Source organism: Chlorella variabilis (genome assembly GCF_000147415.1).
Source record: "Chlorella variabilis unplaced genomic scaffold CHLNCscaffold_22, whole genome shotgun sequence".
Classification (NCBI taxonomy): domain Eukaryota; kingdom Viridiplantae; phylum Chlorophyta; class Trebouxiophyceae; order Chlorellales; family Chlorellaceae; genus Chlorella; species Chlorella variabilis.
Window position 1 is genome coordinate 870,516 of NW_005435066.1, and position 16,413 is coordinate 886,928.

Here is a 16,413-nt window from a genome sequence, read left to right on the forward strand (position 1 = left end):
GCCCCGGTGGGGGGGGGGTGGCGGGAGGCAGGTGAGGCAGGGCGGCAGGCAGGGCAGCGGGTGACGCGAGGTGGGGGCAGGGGTATGGTGGTGCGTGTGTGCTTGTGTGGCCGAGGGGAGGAGAGGCCCGCAGCAGATGCCCACTCCCACCCTCCTGCAGCCTCGCCGCCCGTGCTGGCGCTCTCCCCCTTCTCCCCGCCGGCACGCTCACCTCCTCGCACTTGGCCAGCTGCTCCTGCGCCCCGTCAAAGTCGTAATCCACAAACAGGCAGCGCACAAACTCGGTGACGGGGTCGCTGCGGGGAGGGAATGGTGGCAGCGCAGGCAGGCAGGGTCAGCACACAACTGGAGGGCGGGTCGTCTGCAGCCGCATCAGCAGCCGCTCCACCACCACCTTCCTCCTGCATCGGCCCTGTCGACGCTTCAGCATCACCTCACTCCTCGCGCTGCCGCCCCACCCGCCACAGACACACACACAGCACAACCACACCACCCCCAGCTGCCCCACCAAGCCCCCACCTGTACTCGTACGCCTCCTGGCTGACCACCCGCTTCAGGTCGTTCAGCACGTTGCGCCGCCGCTTGTTCACCACCACCGCCACAGCCAGGTAGCGCAGCAGGTGCTGCGAGGTCAGCTGGATGGCGGTCAGGTACCTGCGAGGCGGTGGGGTGGTGGCGGTGGCATTTTTTCATCCAGAGAGCAGGGCTTGGCCATTAAGCGGCACCCCAGGTGGGGTTGAGAGCGCAAGGGTGGCCACATTGCCACCAGCTGCCTCCAAGGCACAGCCCCTGCGTCTGGCTGCGGCCCACAACACCTGTCCTGCATGAAGAGGTCGATGAGGGCATTGAGGCCGTTCTCGTGGTTGAAGAAGACAAACAGGCTCCAGTGCATGAGCCACGCCTTCTGCTGCAGCTGCTTGGCCACCTGCGGGCACGGCACCGCAAGGGAGCGGTCTGCGCTCAAGTGCCAGCACCGGGGTTGGGGAGCCTGTGCACTGTGACGCTAAGAGGCAGCGCCAGGCTGGCGAAGGCCAGGGGCAGGCTCCCCGCCCACACCCACCGGCGCAAAGGTGTCCACGTCCAGCATCTCCTTGAGCTTCAAGATGTCGTCCATGGCGGACCCAAACTCCTGAAAGCGCAGTGGAGCGTGTTTGGATGGGGAAGGAGTGAGAGCAGGGCGGCTGGAGGGGGAGGGCGTCGCGGGATGGGCGAGCATGCCTGCATGACTGCCGCGCTCAACAATACGCGCTCAACCATACGCCCAGCGGCCCGCAGCCGCACTTCCACAGCTGCAGCACTAGCGCCGGCCGTCGCCCTGGGCTGCCCTGCCCAGACGCCGCGCGGGCCCCCACCTGCAGCAGCACGTCGGCGGCCACCTTGCCCCACAGCGAGGCGATGGTGCGCTCGGGGTGGGTGGACAGGGTGCGGTAGTGGTACAGGTACTCGGCGGCCGCCGAGTAGTTGCCGCACTCAAAGTTCCACTTCGCAAAGTGGTACAGCGCATCCACCTGCTCCGGCCCTGCTCGTACGGCGGGACGGGTAGCAGCACGGCACAGGTCAGTGCGGGCGGCTGCCTGCCGCGCCACCCTACCCGCCGCAGCATGCCGCGCCGCCTCCATGCATCAGGCAAGCTCCCCAGACCTCGGCGGCCACCATGAACCTAAAGCCCTGCCCAGGGCGGCGCACACGCACCGATGTTGAACTCCTTCTGCAGGAAGGTCATGTTCTGCGTCTTGTCCTGCTTCAGCAGCTTCACATTCTCCTCGTTGGAAAGGAAGTCGGTGATGGGCTTCACAGCCCCCTCCAGGCTCTTCAGCTTGGCCACCACCTCGCCGCGGCGCTGGCGCAGCGACTCGGGCACCTGGGCGGCGACGGGGATTGGGATGAGCGCGTGTGGCGGCAGCAGCGTGTGGCGGCGGCGTGCAGCGAGGTGGGGCCGCGTGCGGCTGTGCCAGCCCACAGCGAGGCAACGTAGCATGATGGCATCTGCTGGACAGCAGCGCGCCGGTGGCTGCGGCACCACATTGAGGCACGCAGGAGGCGGCGTGGTTTGCGGTGCCACCGGCGGCAGCGTCGCTGCCATCCCCGCACCTCATCCGTCTGGTTGAGCTGCTGGTAGATGTCTACCGCATAGTCAACCATGTTGGTCTTCTCGATGAGCGCCAGCTTGGCTGCAGGCAGCAGAGCGCGGCGCGCTCAGCGACAGGCACGGCGGAAGCAGGCGGCGGCACGGGTGCGGCAGCGCCCGTCGGGCGGGCCTCCTTGCGCGCGGCTGCTGCTGCACGGATCCTATCCTCGCATGCCACATACCGGCCTCTATGTCCGCCACATCGTAGAGGCCCTTGCTGCCCAGGAACTCCAGCAGCGGGAAAATGAGGTGCTTGTCTAGGTGCTTGGAGATGGCGGGCGTCAGGTCATATTGTGTCATGATGCCCGGCCCTTGGCAGCCACAGATGGGAGGTGATGGAGTGTGTGCCAGTGGGGCGTGTCCCCTGCCGCTCCGCCGGCGCTGCCAAATGGACTGGATCGACAACCAGGCGGCCGGGAGACTGCTGGCAACGCAATATGCACGCCCTGCAGGCCGGGCCCAAATGCCTGGCCTGGGTAGAAGGCAGGAACGCCGGGCGACTGAATTGGCCAATGCGCCACAGATCGGCCTTCCCGACCACACATCCTCACGCAAGGAACCATCATGCAGGCCCTGCAGCTCGCTAGCGTCACACGGCTGACCACCAGCAGGGTGGCCCTGCGTCAGGGCGCCCCCAAAGCCCTTGCCGCGCCCTTGCGCCGCTCCATTGCCGTGCGGGGCTCCGCGGATCAGAAGCCGATGGCACAGGCCGCCCAGGAGCAGCAGCAGCTGGCTACCACCGCGGTGTTGGCTGCGGCGGGTCTGCTGGCTCCCTTTGTGCTGGATGCTGAGGCCGCGCAGGCCGTGCCCGAGATCCTGAAGGGCCGCATCTTCTCCCTCATCCACCCAGGTGAGAACAAGGTGGTGGGTTCTGGCCACGGCGGTGTGGGAGGCGGCGCGGCGGCCCCGGGCACCGCCCTCTCCAATCTGTCGCTTACGAGTCATCCTGCTGCCATCTGCCCCCACTCCTGCCCTTGGCAGGCATGATGCTGTTCCTATTTGGTGGCTCCGTGTATGCCGGCTACCTGGGCTTCCAGTGGCGCCACGCCCGGTGAGCTGGCGCCGCCTGTCGAGCGCGGCGTGGCCACGGCAGTCCTCCGCCGCTGGCAGGCTCGGCTTGATTTCTGAGTGCTGGCTGGCCATGTGTGTTCTCGTGTGATCTGGCTTCAGGGAGCTTGTGGGCATCATCAAGGAGAAGAAAGCGGCGCTGCCGCCTGCCGACGCCGAGGGCAACCGCCCTGCGTCGCCGCTGACCGCCGAGATCTCGGCACTGGAGGCGGTGGGTGGCTGCGCGTTAGCATCAGCCAGTTTGCTCTTGCTATCTGCTGCTGCTGTTGCCGAGTGTGATGCAGCGATGGCACATCGTTGCTGTGGGCAATGTGGCGTCACGCCCCCTGCCTTTGGCCAGCCGCGTGCTGCGCTGCTGCCACATTCTGGGCGCCCACCTGCTGGCGAGCCCCGCTGTTGAGCCCCTCCTTTCCACCCTCTCCCACCTCTGCCCCCAGGAGCGCAAGGAGCTGATCGGCAAGAAGCTGAACGAGCAGCACAACAACTGGGGCAGCCTGCTGCTGGGGTTGGGCGTGCTGATCAGCGTGTCGGGCGCGTTCAACACCTTCCTGCGCACCGGTGGGTGCCAGCATGCATGTGGGCACCCTGCGTGGCAGGGAAGCACGCGTCGCTGCCGGGCAGGCGCAGCAGCGTCGGTTGGCCGCAGGGGCGCTCGTTGCTGCTGCGAGCCAGCCGCTGGCTGTCGCTGCTGCTGCTGCCTCATGAGGCCGATGCCTTGTTGCTCACCGCCTCTCCTCTGGCCTGCCGTGCAGGCAAGCTGTTCCCGGGCCCTCACCTGTACGCGGGCGCCGCCATCACCGTGCTGTGGGCGCTGGCGGCCTCGCTGGTGCCGGCCATGCAGAAGGGCAACGAGACTGCTCGCAGCGCGCACATCGCGCTGAACACCATCAACATCCTGCTCTTTGCCTGGCAGATCCCCACCGGGTTCGAGATTGTGGAGAAGGTGCTGCAGTTCACCTCCTTCCCATGACCAGCGCCGATTTATGCTGATGCCTGCCCGCCCGCCGAGGAGCCTCATTTTTGGATATGCGCCCGCATGGAAGCCGCGTTTTGGAGCTGCGCAGCCCATTGCCCGCAGCTGATTGAGCGTTGCTGATTAGCGGTTGCACCAGAGGGGCGGCTCATGCTGCCGCCGAGGAGAGAATTCTGCTGTGCCCAAACACTGATATACTACGAGAAAGCTATCATAATGAATTCATGCATGACTGCTGTACCCCCAATGCCCTCTATGCTGTATACGTGCCGGTGTTTCGGCACCGCTGTTTTGCGGCCGCCTCTTCAGCGCCGCCGGCGCTGGCCGCCCCCCACTCTGCCCGTCTCCATTTAATTCCTTGTAACACAGCCCTGAGATACACGCCGGTGTACTGCGAACGCATTGCCGGGCTAGGAACACGGGTGTGGCAGAGAAAGAGGCGGCGGCGAGCGGCAGCACCCCCGCCAGGCCGGCCTCCCCCGCCCCCGCTGTCGCCCCGCAGCGCAGCGCTGGCAACCGTGCTGCTGACGAGGCCGGGGCGCCTGCGCCGTCCTGCACCCTTTCCCCCGGCTATGGGCGGCCCCAGGAGGTCGTGACAGACCCTGATCGCAGCTGAGGGTGGCTGAGGGTGGCCATGGCGGAGGACGGCGAGGGCACCTCTGGCGGAACGCCGGGAGGTTACAGCCACGCAGCGCTGATCCAGAAGGTGGGCGAGGGGCGGCAGAGAGGCACGGCGCGCAGGGTGGTGGCGGTGCCAACAGTGCAGGCGCCGGACACGGCTCAGGCTGGGCGTCGGCGCTGCCCCGCGTGCCGGCAGCCGTCGCGCGGGCCTCTGGCGCAGCGATCGGGGGCTTGCTCACAGTGCCCACCCCCCGATTCCAGGGCAAGGAGAAGGAGAAGGAGCTGCTGGACAGGCTCAAGGAGTTTTTCGTGGAGAAGGGTGGGCCAGCGCGCGCTCTGGCCGCCGGATGGCAGCCATCGGCAGTGAGCAGCCTTGGGGCCAATTGCTGGCCTTGGCAGCCCACGGGTGCCCCCTAGCTTCTTGGTTGTGCCCTGCAGGCCAGCCTCTGGAGGAGGGATGGCGCGTGGAGGTCAAGATTCGGGGCAGCGGCACATCGCTGGGCACCACCGATGCGGTGCGCCAGCCTGCTGCTGTTGCGAATGCGCTGCTTGCCTGTTGCAGGCCCTGCTGCCAGGCGTGATGCGCGCCGGCGGTGTGCCTGGAAGCTGGGCAGCGGGAAGCGGCTCGGTGCAGGGAGCGGCAGGCGGTCTGCGCCAGCCACAACCTTGGCGGCGCCGCCTCACACCATGCCCGCTCCTCTCTTCTCAACGCCGCTGCTGCAGTATTACTTCTCGCCGGGCAACAAGCGCTACCGCTCGCGCATGGAGGTGAGCAGCACATGATGCAGGCTCAGGCTGGCGTTGTTGTGGCTGCGGCTCCGCTGCCGTTGGCAACCGCACACGAGCAGGCACTGCCGCCGCTCGCACGCGGGGGGTACTGCTGCCACGGTACAGGTGTTGCTGAAGTTGCAGAGGGCCACCTCACCAATCCGCATCCTGAACCACGATCTCTCCTTCTTGTGCCTACAGATTGCTCGCGACTTGGGTGTCGTGGAGGGCAAGGAGGGCAAGGGCAGCGGCAAGGGGCGCAGCCGCATGGGCGAGGGCAGCGGCGGCGGCGCCGCCCCACCGCCGCTCACCCGCGATGCCGCGATCGCGGCGGCCCGCAAGCGGCGCCGGGAGTTTACCCTGCCACGCAAGCTGCCCTGCGGCGTGACGGTCATCACCCTGGGTGGCCTGCACCCCGGCAGCACCGGTGAGTTGGCCAGAGAGCTACCTGCGTTGCGATGCAGATGGGCGCATGAGCCAGCCTGGTTGCTGCAGCTGCGCGCCTCTCTGTGCAGGACCGTTCACCCACCAGCCCCATGCTTCACTCTGCTGCTGCCGCTGCCGCCCGTTCCTGCCTGCAGCCTTCTGCAACTCGGACCGGCTCTGGCCCGCTGGGTTCACTGCGGAGTGGGAGGATGAGAAGGGGGTGCGCTTCATCAACTCCATCACCGAGACGCCCTCGGGGCCCATGTTCAGGTAGGAGCTGCCGGCTGCGCCTTGTGCCGGCCTTCCTGGCTGCGCGCTGGCTGGCAAGTGTTCCAGTAGGCTGGTTGTCGGGTCTACTGCTCGCTTGTTTGCCTGGCACATGCATGTTGCTGCCCCTGCTCCCACCGGTGCGCGCTGCCTCCTCCGCCCCTGCTCCCCGCAGGATCAAGGCCCAGCGGCTGGCGCACGAGGGGCGTCCCGCCACCGAGGTGATGGAGCTTGGGGCGGGCCCTACGCCAGACGATGCCTACAAGGTGCTGCTGGGCCTGGGGCTGGGGCTGGTGGTGCGGGGGCTGCCATGCTGCGCTGTTGGGTTATTTGCCTGGGCCTGGCCGACCGTCTGCGGCTGCAGTATGCCAGCTCGCATCGTCAGGACCGATTGCCACCTGGCCTGGAGGTGCTGACCGCGCCTTGCATGCGCCGAGCCGCTGCCCTGCAGGATGCCGAGGAGCGGCAGCAGGAGGCGCTTGAGATAGCGCTGCTCAACCGCAGCATCAAGAACCGCGGCGCGCCCTCACATGCGCACTATGACGACCCAGAGGGCAGCCCAGGTGTGTGGCTTGTGTGGCTGCTGCCGCCAGTGGAGCCGAGGTGCTGGCGGCAGCAGGGCCCGCCGGGACGCCATCTGCTGCCTCCACCCCGCCTCGGCCTGCTGCTTGCCCAGCCAGCAACGTCCCCATGCCTGCTCGTGCTGCTGCAGTGGCGCCAGCTGGGCGCGCGCTGGACGGCGCCGAGCACCTGCTTGTCAAGTGCCGCCCGCTGAGCGCCCAGTGGGGCCTGGAGCGCTTTGGGCTGGCAGACCCCACGGTGCTGCAGGCCATAGAGGTGTGTGAGTGGGGCGGAGGCCGCACGAGATGGGGACCCCGGACGTGCGGCTCTACCTGGTGGATGATGGGGCCGGGCCCTGCCTCCTCTGGAATGTTGGAGCTGCAGGGCGCACTGGCTGGGCTGGCCTGCTTGCAGGTCCCGTAACTTGATGCCCTGAATCGACATGTCTCTTCCCGCCTGTGCTCTGCCTGCCCGCAGGGGCTCCCCGGCGCCGACCAGTGCCCCGGCTACGTGTTTGTGGATGAGCGGCCGGGCGGCTGGGTGGCCGAGACTCGGCGCCTCAACGCTGAGCTGGCAGCGCACGGCAAGGCGCAGGTGGGTGGCTGTGTGGGTGTCTGGCGTTTGTCGGTGTTTCTTCCGAGGCCAGGCGCGGGCGTCTGGCGGTGGGCTGTGCCTGGGTGTGCAGCGAGCGGTGCCAGTCACGCTGACACCTGGGCACATGCATACTGCTGCTGCCGGAGCAGGTCCCTATCGACACGCGGCGAATGAGCGCCGAGGGCTCGGGGCCACGCAAGCGCCCGCCCAGGCCCAGCCGCAAGGAGGCCGAGGAGAACGCTGTGCGGAGGGTGAGGTGTTTCAAGGGCGCTGTGCCGTGTGTGGCGGCAGATGTGGAGGGCTGTGCTGCTGCAGAGGCCGCGGCAGTTGAAGCAGCACTGCTGGCAAGGCATGCGTGCATTATCTCCCCTTTCTGCGCCCGCCTGCCTCCCGTTACCCGGCCTGCCTGCCTGCCCACGCGCCCACACTCCTGCAGGTCATAGACGGCATCATCAAGCAGGCGGAGATGGAGGAGATGCAGACGGGCTTCGGTGGGTGGCTGCGCCGTGTGCATGGTGTATGTGTGTGGGCGTGTGTGTCAGCAGCGCCAGTTGCTCGCTCGCCAGCCCGGCTGCTGTGCTGAGCCGTCTGACACCCTGCCCGCTCTCCCATCTTGCCTGCAGCTGACCCGAGGATGCGCATGAAGCTGGACAAGGGGCGGGACCGCAGGCGGTCGGACCGAGACAAGTGAGTGGCCGGCGTGAAACAAGATTTCCAAATCGGGACCGGGAGTACGCGCACTGGTGCCGGCAAAGCAGGTGTCCTCATTGGCACTGTGCCGGATGGTTGAGTTCCTGCTCTGCTCTGCTCTGCCACTGTCTCCCACTCTCCCCGCAGGCTCACCGACCTGCAGCGGCTGCAGCAGAAGGCGGCCTATATCGAGGCGCAGCGGCGGCAGGCGGAGCTCAACGCCACCGTGGGTGCGTCTGCTGTGCACCTGCTGCCCGCCGCCTGTCTGGCACGTCCCACCCTTCCCGGCTTGCTCCCTGGTGTCCTGCCTGCCTCTGTCTGACACGCTCTGAGCCTCGCCTGCCTGCCTCGCTGTTCACTGTGCCTTCCGTGCTGCTCCCATCCTGGCCCTTCCTACTCACAGAGGACACTGAGCTGCCGAACGCTGACGAGCCGCCGCCGGAGCCCTCGTTCATCGCCACCGGACGCCTGCCACTGCACCAACAGGCAGTGCTGCTGGAGGCCTGGCAGTTTGTGAGCAGGTGAGTGGGAAGGAGGCTACTGCTCGCAGTTTTGGCCAGCCGTCGCTGTGCCTGGCGCTCTGATGTTGCCCACTGCCACCTCTCCCCTGCCCAATGCAGGTTTGGCGTGCCGCTGCTGAAGCTTGGGGAGGGCGAGCAGTTGCCCACTCTGCAGCAGCTGGAGTCGGCGCTGCTGGGAGAGGTGCCGCCAGCGCCGCCGCCGCCCCCGGCGCAGCAGGAGCAGCCGCTGTCTCCCACAGCGGGCGGCGGGCCGATGGAGGGCGTGGAGGAGGAGCAGCAGGCTGCAGCGCCTCCCCCGGATGCTGCGGTGCAGCTGCAGATGGTGCTGCTCGAGTTTTTGGTGGGCGGCCTGTTCCAGGACACCGCCCAGGCCATCATCGGTGCGTGCAGCTTCCGCTCGGTTTTGGGCTGGGTTTGGTTGTCTGCAAGCCAGCTGCTGCCATGGAAAGGCGCTTTTAGGGCCGGTTGTTCCCCCTGATCTGCTCTTCCCTGCCCTCCCGTTCGCTGTCCCGTGTCGCTAAATTCCTCTGCCCCTCGCTGCCCGTGCGGCTGCCCGGTGCCGCCGCCGCTCCTGCAGGTGCCAACAGCGACATCACGATGGCCGATTTGCGGGGCCCCGGCAAGCATGCGCTGCATCCACTGGCCATCAAGCAGGAGACGTGGCAGGAGGTGGGCGGGGTGGAGGCAACGGTTCTCTTGGGAGGCAGGGCAGGGCAGGGCAGGGCAGGGCCAGGTCGGGATGGGATGGGATGGGTTGATCAGCCAGTAGTAGAAAGCGCCCAGAGAGACGAGAGATGTCCCTGCCTCCTGCAACGTGTCGTAACTCTGCGGCACCGCTGTGTGCTTCCCTCCGCGCTGCAGGCCGCCCGCCGCTACCTCACAGTGCTGGCCACCAGCGCTCTGACGCAGGCCAAAGACAGCGGGGCAGCAGGTGGGTGGGGTGGGCGGCCTTGGTCGCAGTCTGCAACGCTGCCGGCACTTGCTGCAGTGCCGTGTGGGTTCTCTGGTCTGCTGCCGCTGCGCCACTGCTGCTGATCTTGCCGCCCGCGACTGCCGCCCCTTATGTGTCGCTGCTGCAGGCGCCTCGTCGCTGTTGGCGGTAATGGATCCTTGGGTCATTCTGCAGTACCTCACAGCAGGTACTGCGCTGTACCACACTGTAGTGTGCTGCATTGAGGCCGCATGCATGGCTGGGCGGTCGTTCTGCACGGCCTTAGTTTTGCGCCACCTGACCTGCTAGCCCTGCCCCCTGCTCCCCTGCCGCGCAGGCCCCCCGGCCACCCTCGCGCAAGGCGCCGCCGCGCTGCCACGCGGCGCCAGCAAGACCGCTGGACACTCGGTGATTGCGCGCGTCGACGCCGTCGCGGTGGCGGCAGCGCATCGCGCATTGGCCGAGGTGGAGGGGGGCGGCGGCAGCAAGAGCGAGGAGGAGCAGCGGCAGGAGCAGCAGCTGCTGCGGTGTTTGCTCAAGGACATCATCCAAGCCAGCAAGGTGGGGGGGAGGTGTGAGTGCAGAGAGGTGTGGGTTGGGTCGGGTGGGGATGGGGCGATTGCTGCCTGGGCCTCAACCCCAGCATGATCCTCCATGGTCGCACATCGTGCCTGCCTGCCCGCCCGCCTCAACCTGTCCACCCCTGCAGATGAAGAAGGGCGATGGGCGGGTGCTGTGCTACGGCGGCCAGGCAGCGGCAGCCGCCGCCAAGTTTGGGCGGCCCCTGGACTTCAAGTGCATTGCGGCTCGCGTGGACGCCGGTGGGTGGGGCTGTGGCAGCAGGGCAGAGGTGGTCTTGGCTCCGCATGCCTGCCTTGGAGCCTGTGCTCACTAATCCCTGCTGCTGTTGTCTCCTGTTGTCACCTGCATGCCCCCCGCACACCTCACCTCCCTGCCCCTTCACCATGCCCATAGGCGTGTACACCGCGCTGCCCGACCCGCTGGCCGCCTTTGCCGCCGACGTCAAGTATGCGGCCTCGCTGTACCAGGCAGCCTGCAACAAGGCACACTCCCTGTTTGCCCAGGAGTACCTGGACAAGTGTGAGTGGGGTGTGGGTGGGCGTGGGCGGCGCGGATGCACGGGGATGCTGGGGGTTGGTTGCAACTGTCTCAACCCGCCTGCCGTCTCTTGTGTGTTGCCCGCTCCGTTCCCATTGCACCTGCCCCTTGAATGGAGGTATTATTGTTCCCTCCCCTGCTCATCACTCGCGTACCCCTGCAGCCGCCCCCGAGCTGGCCGCGCTGGCGGTGAGCAAGCTGGAGCAGGCGCTGAGGGAGATTGAGGTGACGGGCGCCGCAGACTACGTGGCGCAGCATGCGGCGCTGCCGCAGCAGCGTCGCGGGCCGCGCCCCACGCCCGAGCCTGGAGTCAAGGCGGAGGGCGGCGCGGCGCCCACGCCTGGCTCGGCGGCCTCGAGGGAAGCTTCTGTGGAGCCCAGCCAGCAGGCGGCGGCCGAGGACGGGCGGGGGCCCGCGGGGCTGGGCCAGCGCACGGCCACTGATGCCGTGCGCGACCTGGACAGGTGACTGGGCTGCTGGCATCTGGCTGCTTTGTTTGCAGGGACTCATGGCTGCGCGTCGGCAGTACTGCACTTGTGCTGTACTGCTCAAGCTGGGCCTGACCGCTCGCAGCGGGTGGGCTGGGCACGACCTGCTCCCGTGCCGCCACCGGGCTGCCCTCCTGTGCACCCTTGCCTGCCTGCAGGCCCTTTGCGCCCTTCAAGGACCACGTGGCCAGCAGCTGGCGCGGGTGCCTGGTGTGCTGGAATGGTGAGCCCGCTTACCCATGGCTGCCTCGTGCAGATCCGCCTGTCCTGCCTATGTGCGTGCCTTCTGTATCTGCCCTTCCCTCCTCCCCTCTCGCCGCTCTTTCCTCGCACTTTTCTGCCCCCCTGCTCCTCCCCGCACACTCCTTACTCCTCCACCACACCATGCAGACGACGACCCCGCCCGCCTGCTGCCCTGCGACACCTGCGACTGCCAGCAGCACAGCTACTGCCTAGAGCCGCCGCTGGAGGAGCTGCCGCTGCAGACGGTGGGGCCACACAGCCGCCGCTGCTGATGCCTGGGGCCGCTTGCTGTGAACGTGGCTGTGGCCTGCAGGCTGTGGCACCACTGATCCGCCTTGCTTCCCCCCGTACTCACCTCCCTCTCCTGCTTCGCCGCCCCGCACCGCGCAGGAGCCCTTCCTGTGCCCGCGCTGCCTCAAGCTGCAAGGCCCCGGCGCGCTGAGCGGCGGCAAGCCTTTGACTGTGGAGTTTGCGCGGGCCAGCGGCGGCGACGCGACCTGGCGCCTGGCGCAGCTGCTGGCTACTAAGGAGTACAGGTGGGGTTGCTGTGTGGGTGGCTGGTGGGTGGCTCGGAAGGGTGCTGGAGGCGCTGGTTGGTTTTTTGTTGTCATGCATTAGTTCCCAAGGCCACCCCTGACCCCTCCTGCGTCCTTCCCTCCCCTGCAGCGAGTGGAGCGTGGAGGATCGGTGCGCGCTGCTGCGCCTGCTGCTGTCGCTGTGCGCCGAGTCGGCGCGCCTCCACGACACGCTGCACGGCGAGGAGGACGAGGTGCGGCCCTGCCCGCCTGTTGCCCAGCTGGCAGAACCATCATTGTGCATTGTTTCCACTGCCTGCTAGCGTGAGTCGGCTCAGCCTGCTGTGGCACCAGCTGAAATGCTGGCCAGCTGCTCCCGAGAGGGTCCAAAAGCTGGCCTGACCTGGCGCCACCCGCCTGCCCTGGCTGCTTGCAGGTCAAGGATAAGAAGAAGGAGATAGCCCAGCTGAAGACCGAGGTGAAGCGCCTGCAGTCAGAGATGGCCGCCGCGCAGCAGCAGCAGCAGCAGCCGGCCGCGGGCGGCGGCGAGGGCGGCGGCGGGGACGCCGGCGCGCCGCCGGGCGCGGCGGCGCTGCCCCCGCTGCCGCCGCAAGCGTCGCGGCACAGCGCGCGGCGTGGGCGCGACCCCGCCGCCGAGATCGAGGGCATGGTGGAGCGCATCAGCAAGCTGGAGCACGACATCGCGCAGGCGAGGCTGTGTGTGTGTGTGTGTGTGTGTGTTTCGTTGCGGCGTGGATGTGTGTGTGTGGGGGGGGGCGGGGGGAGGTGGCGTCGTGGGCCTGCCCTTCCTGCAGCGAGCTGGTCACCTGCGGATGGCCCTGCTCACACCCCACGCCGGCTGCTGCCGACTCCTTGACCCGCCGCTGCAGGTGGGCCCCGTGCGGCTGGAGCCGGTGGGTCTGGACCGGCAGTACAATCGGTACTGGATGCTGCCGGCAGCTGCCGCGGCACCCGACCCCTCGCTGGTGCCCCCCCACGCCCCGCCGCTGCTGGTGGTGGAGAGGCACTCGCTCGACTCAATCGTTCCTGCCAGCGTGGAGGCAGCGGCGGCGGTGGTGAACGGCACCGGGGCAGGCGGCGGCGGCGGCGCCGGCGCCGGCCCCGCCGGCTGGCAGGTGGGCCTGTTCCACAGCATCCTGCACCTGCAGCAGCTGGCGCAGTGGCTCAACCCCAAGGGCACGCGCGAGAAGCCGCTGGCGGCGCACGTCTCACTGCTGCTGGACCAGCACCAGCAGTTTGCGATGCAGCACGCGCAGCTGCCGCGGGTGCCAGAGGCGGCAGAGGCAGAGCCGGTGGACCCGGAGGCGGCCAGGGCCTCCGCAGTGGCGCGCCTGCACCACGCTATGCTGTCGTTTGAGGAGGGCAACCAGTCGGGGACGTACGACGAGCTGGCGGGCAGCGAGGAGCGGCGGCAGCGCTGGCGCGCCATGGTGGCGGCCGCGCACACGCCCCAGGCACGTGTGCGGGGGTGATTGCTGCTGCACGGGTTGCAGCTCTTGTCTGGTCGCCGGCTTGTGCTGACGGCAAGTCCTGCCTGACCCCGCCCTTTTGGACATCTTGGCTCCCTCCCTGTTCCTGCAGGCGCTCATGGCTGCGCTGCTGGTGCTGGAGGGAATGGTGCGGCCAGAGTACCTGAAGCCCCACTGGCGCCCCTTCTCCCAGCCCGCGCCGCAGCCCGCCGACATCTGTGAGTGGCGCCAGGCAGCTGGGCCCCCGGAGGCCGCGCTGCGCCGCGCAGCTGCGGGCAACTGCAGCGACCTGTACCTTTTGCCTGGCCTTGCACGCTGACCCGTCCGTCCTGCACTGGTAAAGGTAAAGGTAAAGGTCCTGCACTGAGTGCCCCCGCCCCGGCCCCCGCCCGCTGCAGGCACGCTGCCTGCTGTGTGGCTGCGCCTGGAGGCGCTGAAGACCAGCGTGAAGCTGAAGCTGACGCTCAACATGCGGGTGTTGAAGGAGGCTATGGGCGGCAGCCTGGTGCCGGGAGCATGCGGAACGCGGTGGGTGGTGGGGGCTGGCTGGCTGCAGCAGGGATGTGCTTGGTGTGGGTGGTGAGTGGTGCAGAAGAGTGAGCATGGTCACATAAGTTGACGTTGTTGCCTGGCGTTGCTGACATGCCCCTCGCGTTCGCCTGCTGCGTGTGCGCTGCAGGTACAGCTTGCGCGAGCCCAAGCCGATGCTCAAGCGCTTGTACTACGAAGGTGGGGGCAGCTGCATGTGCCCCACCTGCCTGCTCTGCACCACCACATGCCCTGGCCTGCAGGCCGCCAGCACCCCCTGCTGCTGTTTGGCATCGCTCAGCTGGATCCCTCTGTTAAGCATCTTGCCTGAAGCCTGCCTGCTGCCCCTTCTTGCTGCCCCTCCCCTCTTTCCGCCCCGCAGGCCCCGACCCTACCTCACGCGCTGGCAGTGCCGACTCTGATGGCGAGGACAACAAGGAGACGCGGGCGGAGCGGGCCGCCAAGCGCGCCAAGCAGCGTGAGACGACAGGTCGGGCGGGGTGCAATGCGGCGGCTGGAGGCAGTGCCAGCTTGGTGCCGGGTGACGGTGGCGGCTGAGGCTGGCTCGCTGCTGGGAGATGGGTATCGGCATGGGAGGTGACTGGGCACAGTGTGCTGGCCCATGTGGCAGTGGTGTGCACGGGGCGTGCACGGGGCCCCTATTCTCCCTGGCTGCTCACGCTGCACCCCTGCCCTGGTCGGTGCAGACGACGAGGCGGTTGCTCGGGAGCTGGATGCGGAGCTGAACCCAGGGGCGCGCCGCACTCGCCATCGCACCGCGCCCGCCCACCACGCCGACCACCAGGCGGGCTACGGCAAGGAGCTCCTCGAGGAGGAGTGGGAGGAGCAGGATGACCAGGTGGGGGAGGGTGGATGGACAGGGAGGGATGATGCGTACGACAGGCAGGCTTGGTCGAAGTCACGCAGGCAGGCACGGCGGCCGCCCTGCCACCCCGCACTCCTACGGGATAGGCCTCACCTCCCCTGGCGCTGCTGCTGGGTTCCCTCCTGCAGGACGACAGTCCCGCCGAAGAGGACGTTGACATGGAGTACGCGGGGTCAGACTGAGCGCCGTTGCTTGTGGCGGGCGATCGCCACAGCCTCCCCGCCCCGAGGCCGGCCCGATTTGGTTGCTGCCCTGGTCGGCCATTGCCATTTCATTGAACGCATGCAGCGCCCTGTAACGTGCTGACCTCCATGTTGCTGGCTGTATCTTCGATTATTTAGGGTTTTAGGGTTTTAGGGTTTTTAGGGTATAAGGGGTGGCTTCAGGGAACAACCGGTTTATTTCCAGCCAAATGTGGACTTATGGGTATCAATGGACGCGTCTTGATGAGAGGATTCCAAAAACCCCGGTTTAGAGAAGTTTAGACAAGTGGGTGACCATAAGACCGAAAGAAAACCATGTTTTTGTCACCGCGCTGCATGCCAGTTGGGGCTGTTTGGGGGTCAAGGAGGCCTCAGATGGAAATTCTGAAAGCGGGAGCGTGATCAGCGCCCAAAAAAACGGGGGATTGGAATTTTCATAATTTTGGCCATCGGTGGTGATTTGGGCCCTCATTCAGCGATGGTGCAAGCCCTGCAGGGCGCTGTGCATGCCTATCGATGGTGATATGGAGTAGGGGTGCTCAAATAGGCGTGTTGACACTTGGAACACGATGAGGATCGAGTATTTAGGGGGTTGGTAGCAGTCAAATGTCAAGTCAAGGACCATCGCCTATCGATGGCAGGATGCCTTTACCGATCGATGGTGCAAGCCCTGCAGGGCGTTGTGCATGCCTATCGATGGTGATATGGAGTAGGGGTGCCAGGACCCTGTGTTACAGTCACCCCGCTATGATAGGCCGCGTGAGCAGACCTTGGGCAGGGGGCACACGTGATCAAGGGGCATCAAGAGAGGGGGTGGACCATGGAGCACCCTCTCCATGGCTCCGACCACCCTCCCCCCAGCTGAGCGTCCCAGGGTCACCCCACCCTGGCCCCGCTCCCCGTCCTGCCGGACACGCAACCCCCACAACGTGGTGGGGGACGTGGGGATCCTTAGCAGCTTAGGCCTGCCAGGCCGACGGGTGCCGATGCTGGTGCGGGCTCCCGGCGGCAGGCAGCGCCGCCGCCGGGCACTCAAATGGCATGGGGCACATGGGCCCCCATGCCCGCACATCTCCCAGGCACATGAAAATACCAGAAGGCTGCACATGTAAGGGTGCATGCATTGCAGGCAGGAGTGCAAAGTGGCCTGCCGCGGCGGTCGGCTGTGCCATTACTCAGTCAGCCGCCGCTACCGTGCCGGGCTTGGCGTTCCCATGCCAACATGCCGGCGTGCCATCGCGCAAGGGGCCAGTGAGTGTGTGAGGTGGAGGTGGGGGTGGTGGGGCTGCCGCTGACCGTTGCTTGCTGACGCTGACGCTGCTCTTACCTGCGGGGGGAGGGGGTGGGTCGGGAGCCAAGGCCGGGCAAAAGATGCCTGGGCCCTACTCAAGGG

The 16,413-nt window shown here is 67.3% G+C and overlaps 3 protein-coding genes across 3 annotated transcripts in view; 2 read left to right on the forward strand and 1 right to left on the reverse strand.

Moving 5' to 3' along the window:
- Window positions 1-2,428, reverse strand: part of CHLNCDRAFT_138996 (hypothetical protein) — a gene marked incomplete at both ends in the record, with an annotated part of 3,218 nt that extends 790 nt beyond the window's left edge. The window contains 8 exons of the mRNA XM_005844590.1: window positions 212-296; window positions 520-654; window positions 816-925; window positions 1,061-1,129; window positions 1,353-1,519; window positions 1,693-1,861; window positions 2,092-2,171; window positions 2,311-2,428. Of these exons, the coding sequence (XP_005844652.1) occupies window positions 212-296; window positions 520-654; window positions 816-925; window positions 1,061-1,129; window positions 1,353-1,519; window positions 1,693-1,861; window positions 2,092-2,171; window positions 2,311-2,428 (933 nt within the window). The remainder of the gene's footprint in view (window positions 1-211; window positions 297-519; window positions 655-815; window positions 926-1,060; window positions 1,130-1,352; window positions 1,520-1,692; window positions 1,862-2,091; window positions 2,172-2,310) is intronic.
- Window positions 2,429-2,670: 242 nt separating this feature from the next.
- On the forward strand, window positions 2,671-4,462 carry CHLNCDRAFT_32535 (hypothetical protein). Its single transcript, XM_005844489.1, has 5 exons — window positions 2,671-2,978; window positions 3,110-3,179; window positions 3,299-3,407; window positions 3,634-3,754; window positions 3,949-4,462. The coding sequence occupies exons 1-5, from the start codon at window positions 2,693-2,695 to the stop codon at window positions 4,164-4,166; spliced, it is 804 nt and encodes a 267-aa protein (XP_005844551.1). The 5' UTR covers window positions 2,671-2,692; the 3' UTR covers window positions 4,167-4,462.
- Window positions 4,463-4,803: 341 nt separating this feature from the next.
- CHLNCDRAFT_54503 (hypothetical protein) lies at window positions 4,804-14,999 on the forward strand (the record flags this gene model as incomplete). The annotated part of the gene is made up of 35 exons (XM_005844490.1): window positions 4,804-4,875; window positions 5,052-5,109; window positions 5,229-5,305; window positions 5,514-5,558; window positions 5,760-5,985; window positions 6,140-6,254; window positions 6,427-6,547; window positions 6,703-6,814; window positions 6,964-7,088; window positions 7,290-7,406; window positions 7,556-7,657; window positions 7,843-7,897; window positions 8,030-8,093; window positions 8,244-8,326; window positions 8,500-8,617; window positions 8,717-8,997; window positions 9,195-9,286; window positions 9,479-9,548; window positions 9,697-9,756; window positions 9,886-10,109; window positions 10,258-10,369; window positions 10,524-10,649; window positions 10,831-11,131; window positions 11,314-11,378; window positions 11,546-11,643; window positions 11,789-11,934; window positions 12,065-12,167; window positions 12,350-12,634; window positions 12,804-13,394; window positions 13,516-13,621; window positions 13,802-13,931; window positions 14,083-14,132; window positions 14,314-14,421; window positions 14,639-14,790; window positions 14,946-14,999. The coding sequence occupies 35 exons, from the start codon at window positions 4,804-4,806 to the stop codon at window positions 14,997-14,999; spliced, it is 4,644 nt and encodes a 1,547-aa protein (XP_005844552.1).
- Window positions 15,000-16,413: the final 1,414 nt, after the last annotated feature.

Excerpts from the sequence above, each read along its gene's own strand:
- CHLNCDRAFT_32535 (XM_005844489.1), top strand. The coding sequence starts at position 2,693 with ATGCAGGCCCTGCAGCTCGCTAGCGTCACACGGCTGACCACCAGCAGG. Across the intron at positions 2,979-3,109 it reads CTTCTCCCTCATCCACCCAG|GCATGATGCTGTTCCTATTT; the intron begins GTGAGAACAAGG and ends TGCCCTTGGCAG. Across the intron at positions 3,180-3,298 it reads TTCCAGTGGCGCCACGCCCG|GGAGCTTGTGGGCATCATCA; the intron begins GTGAGCTGGCGC and ends ATCTGGCTTCAG.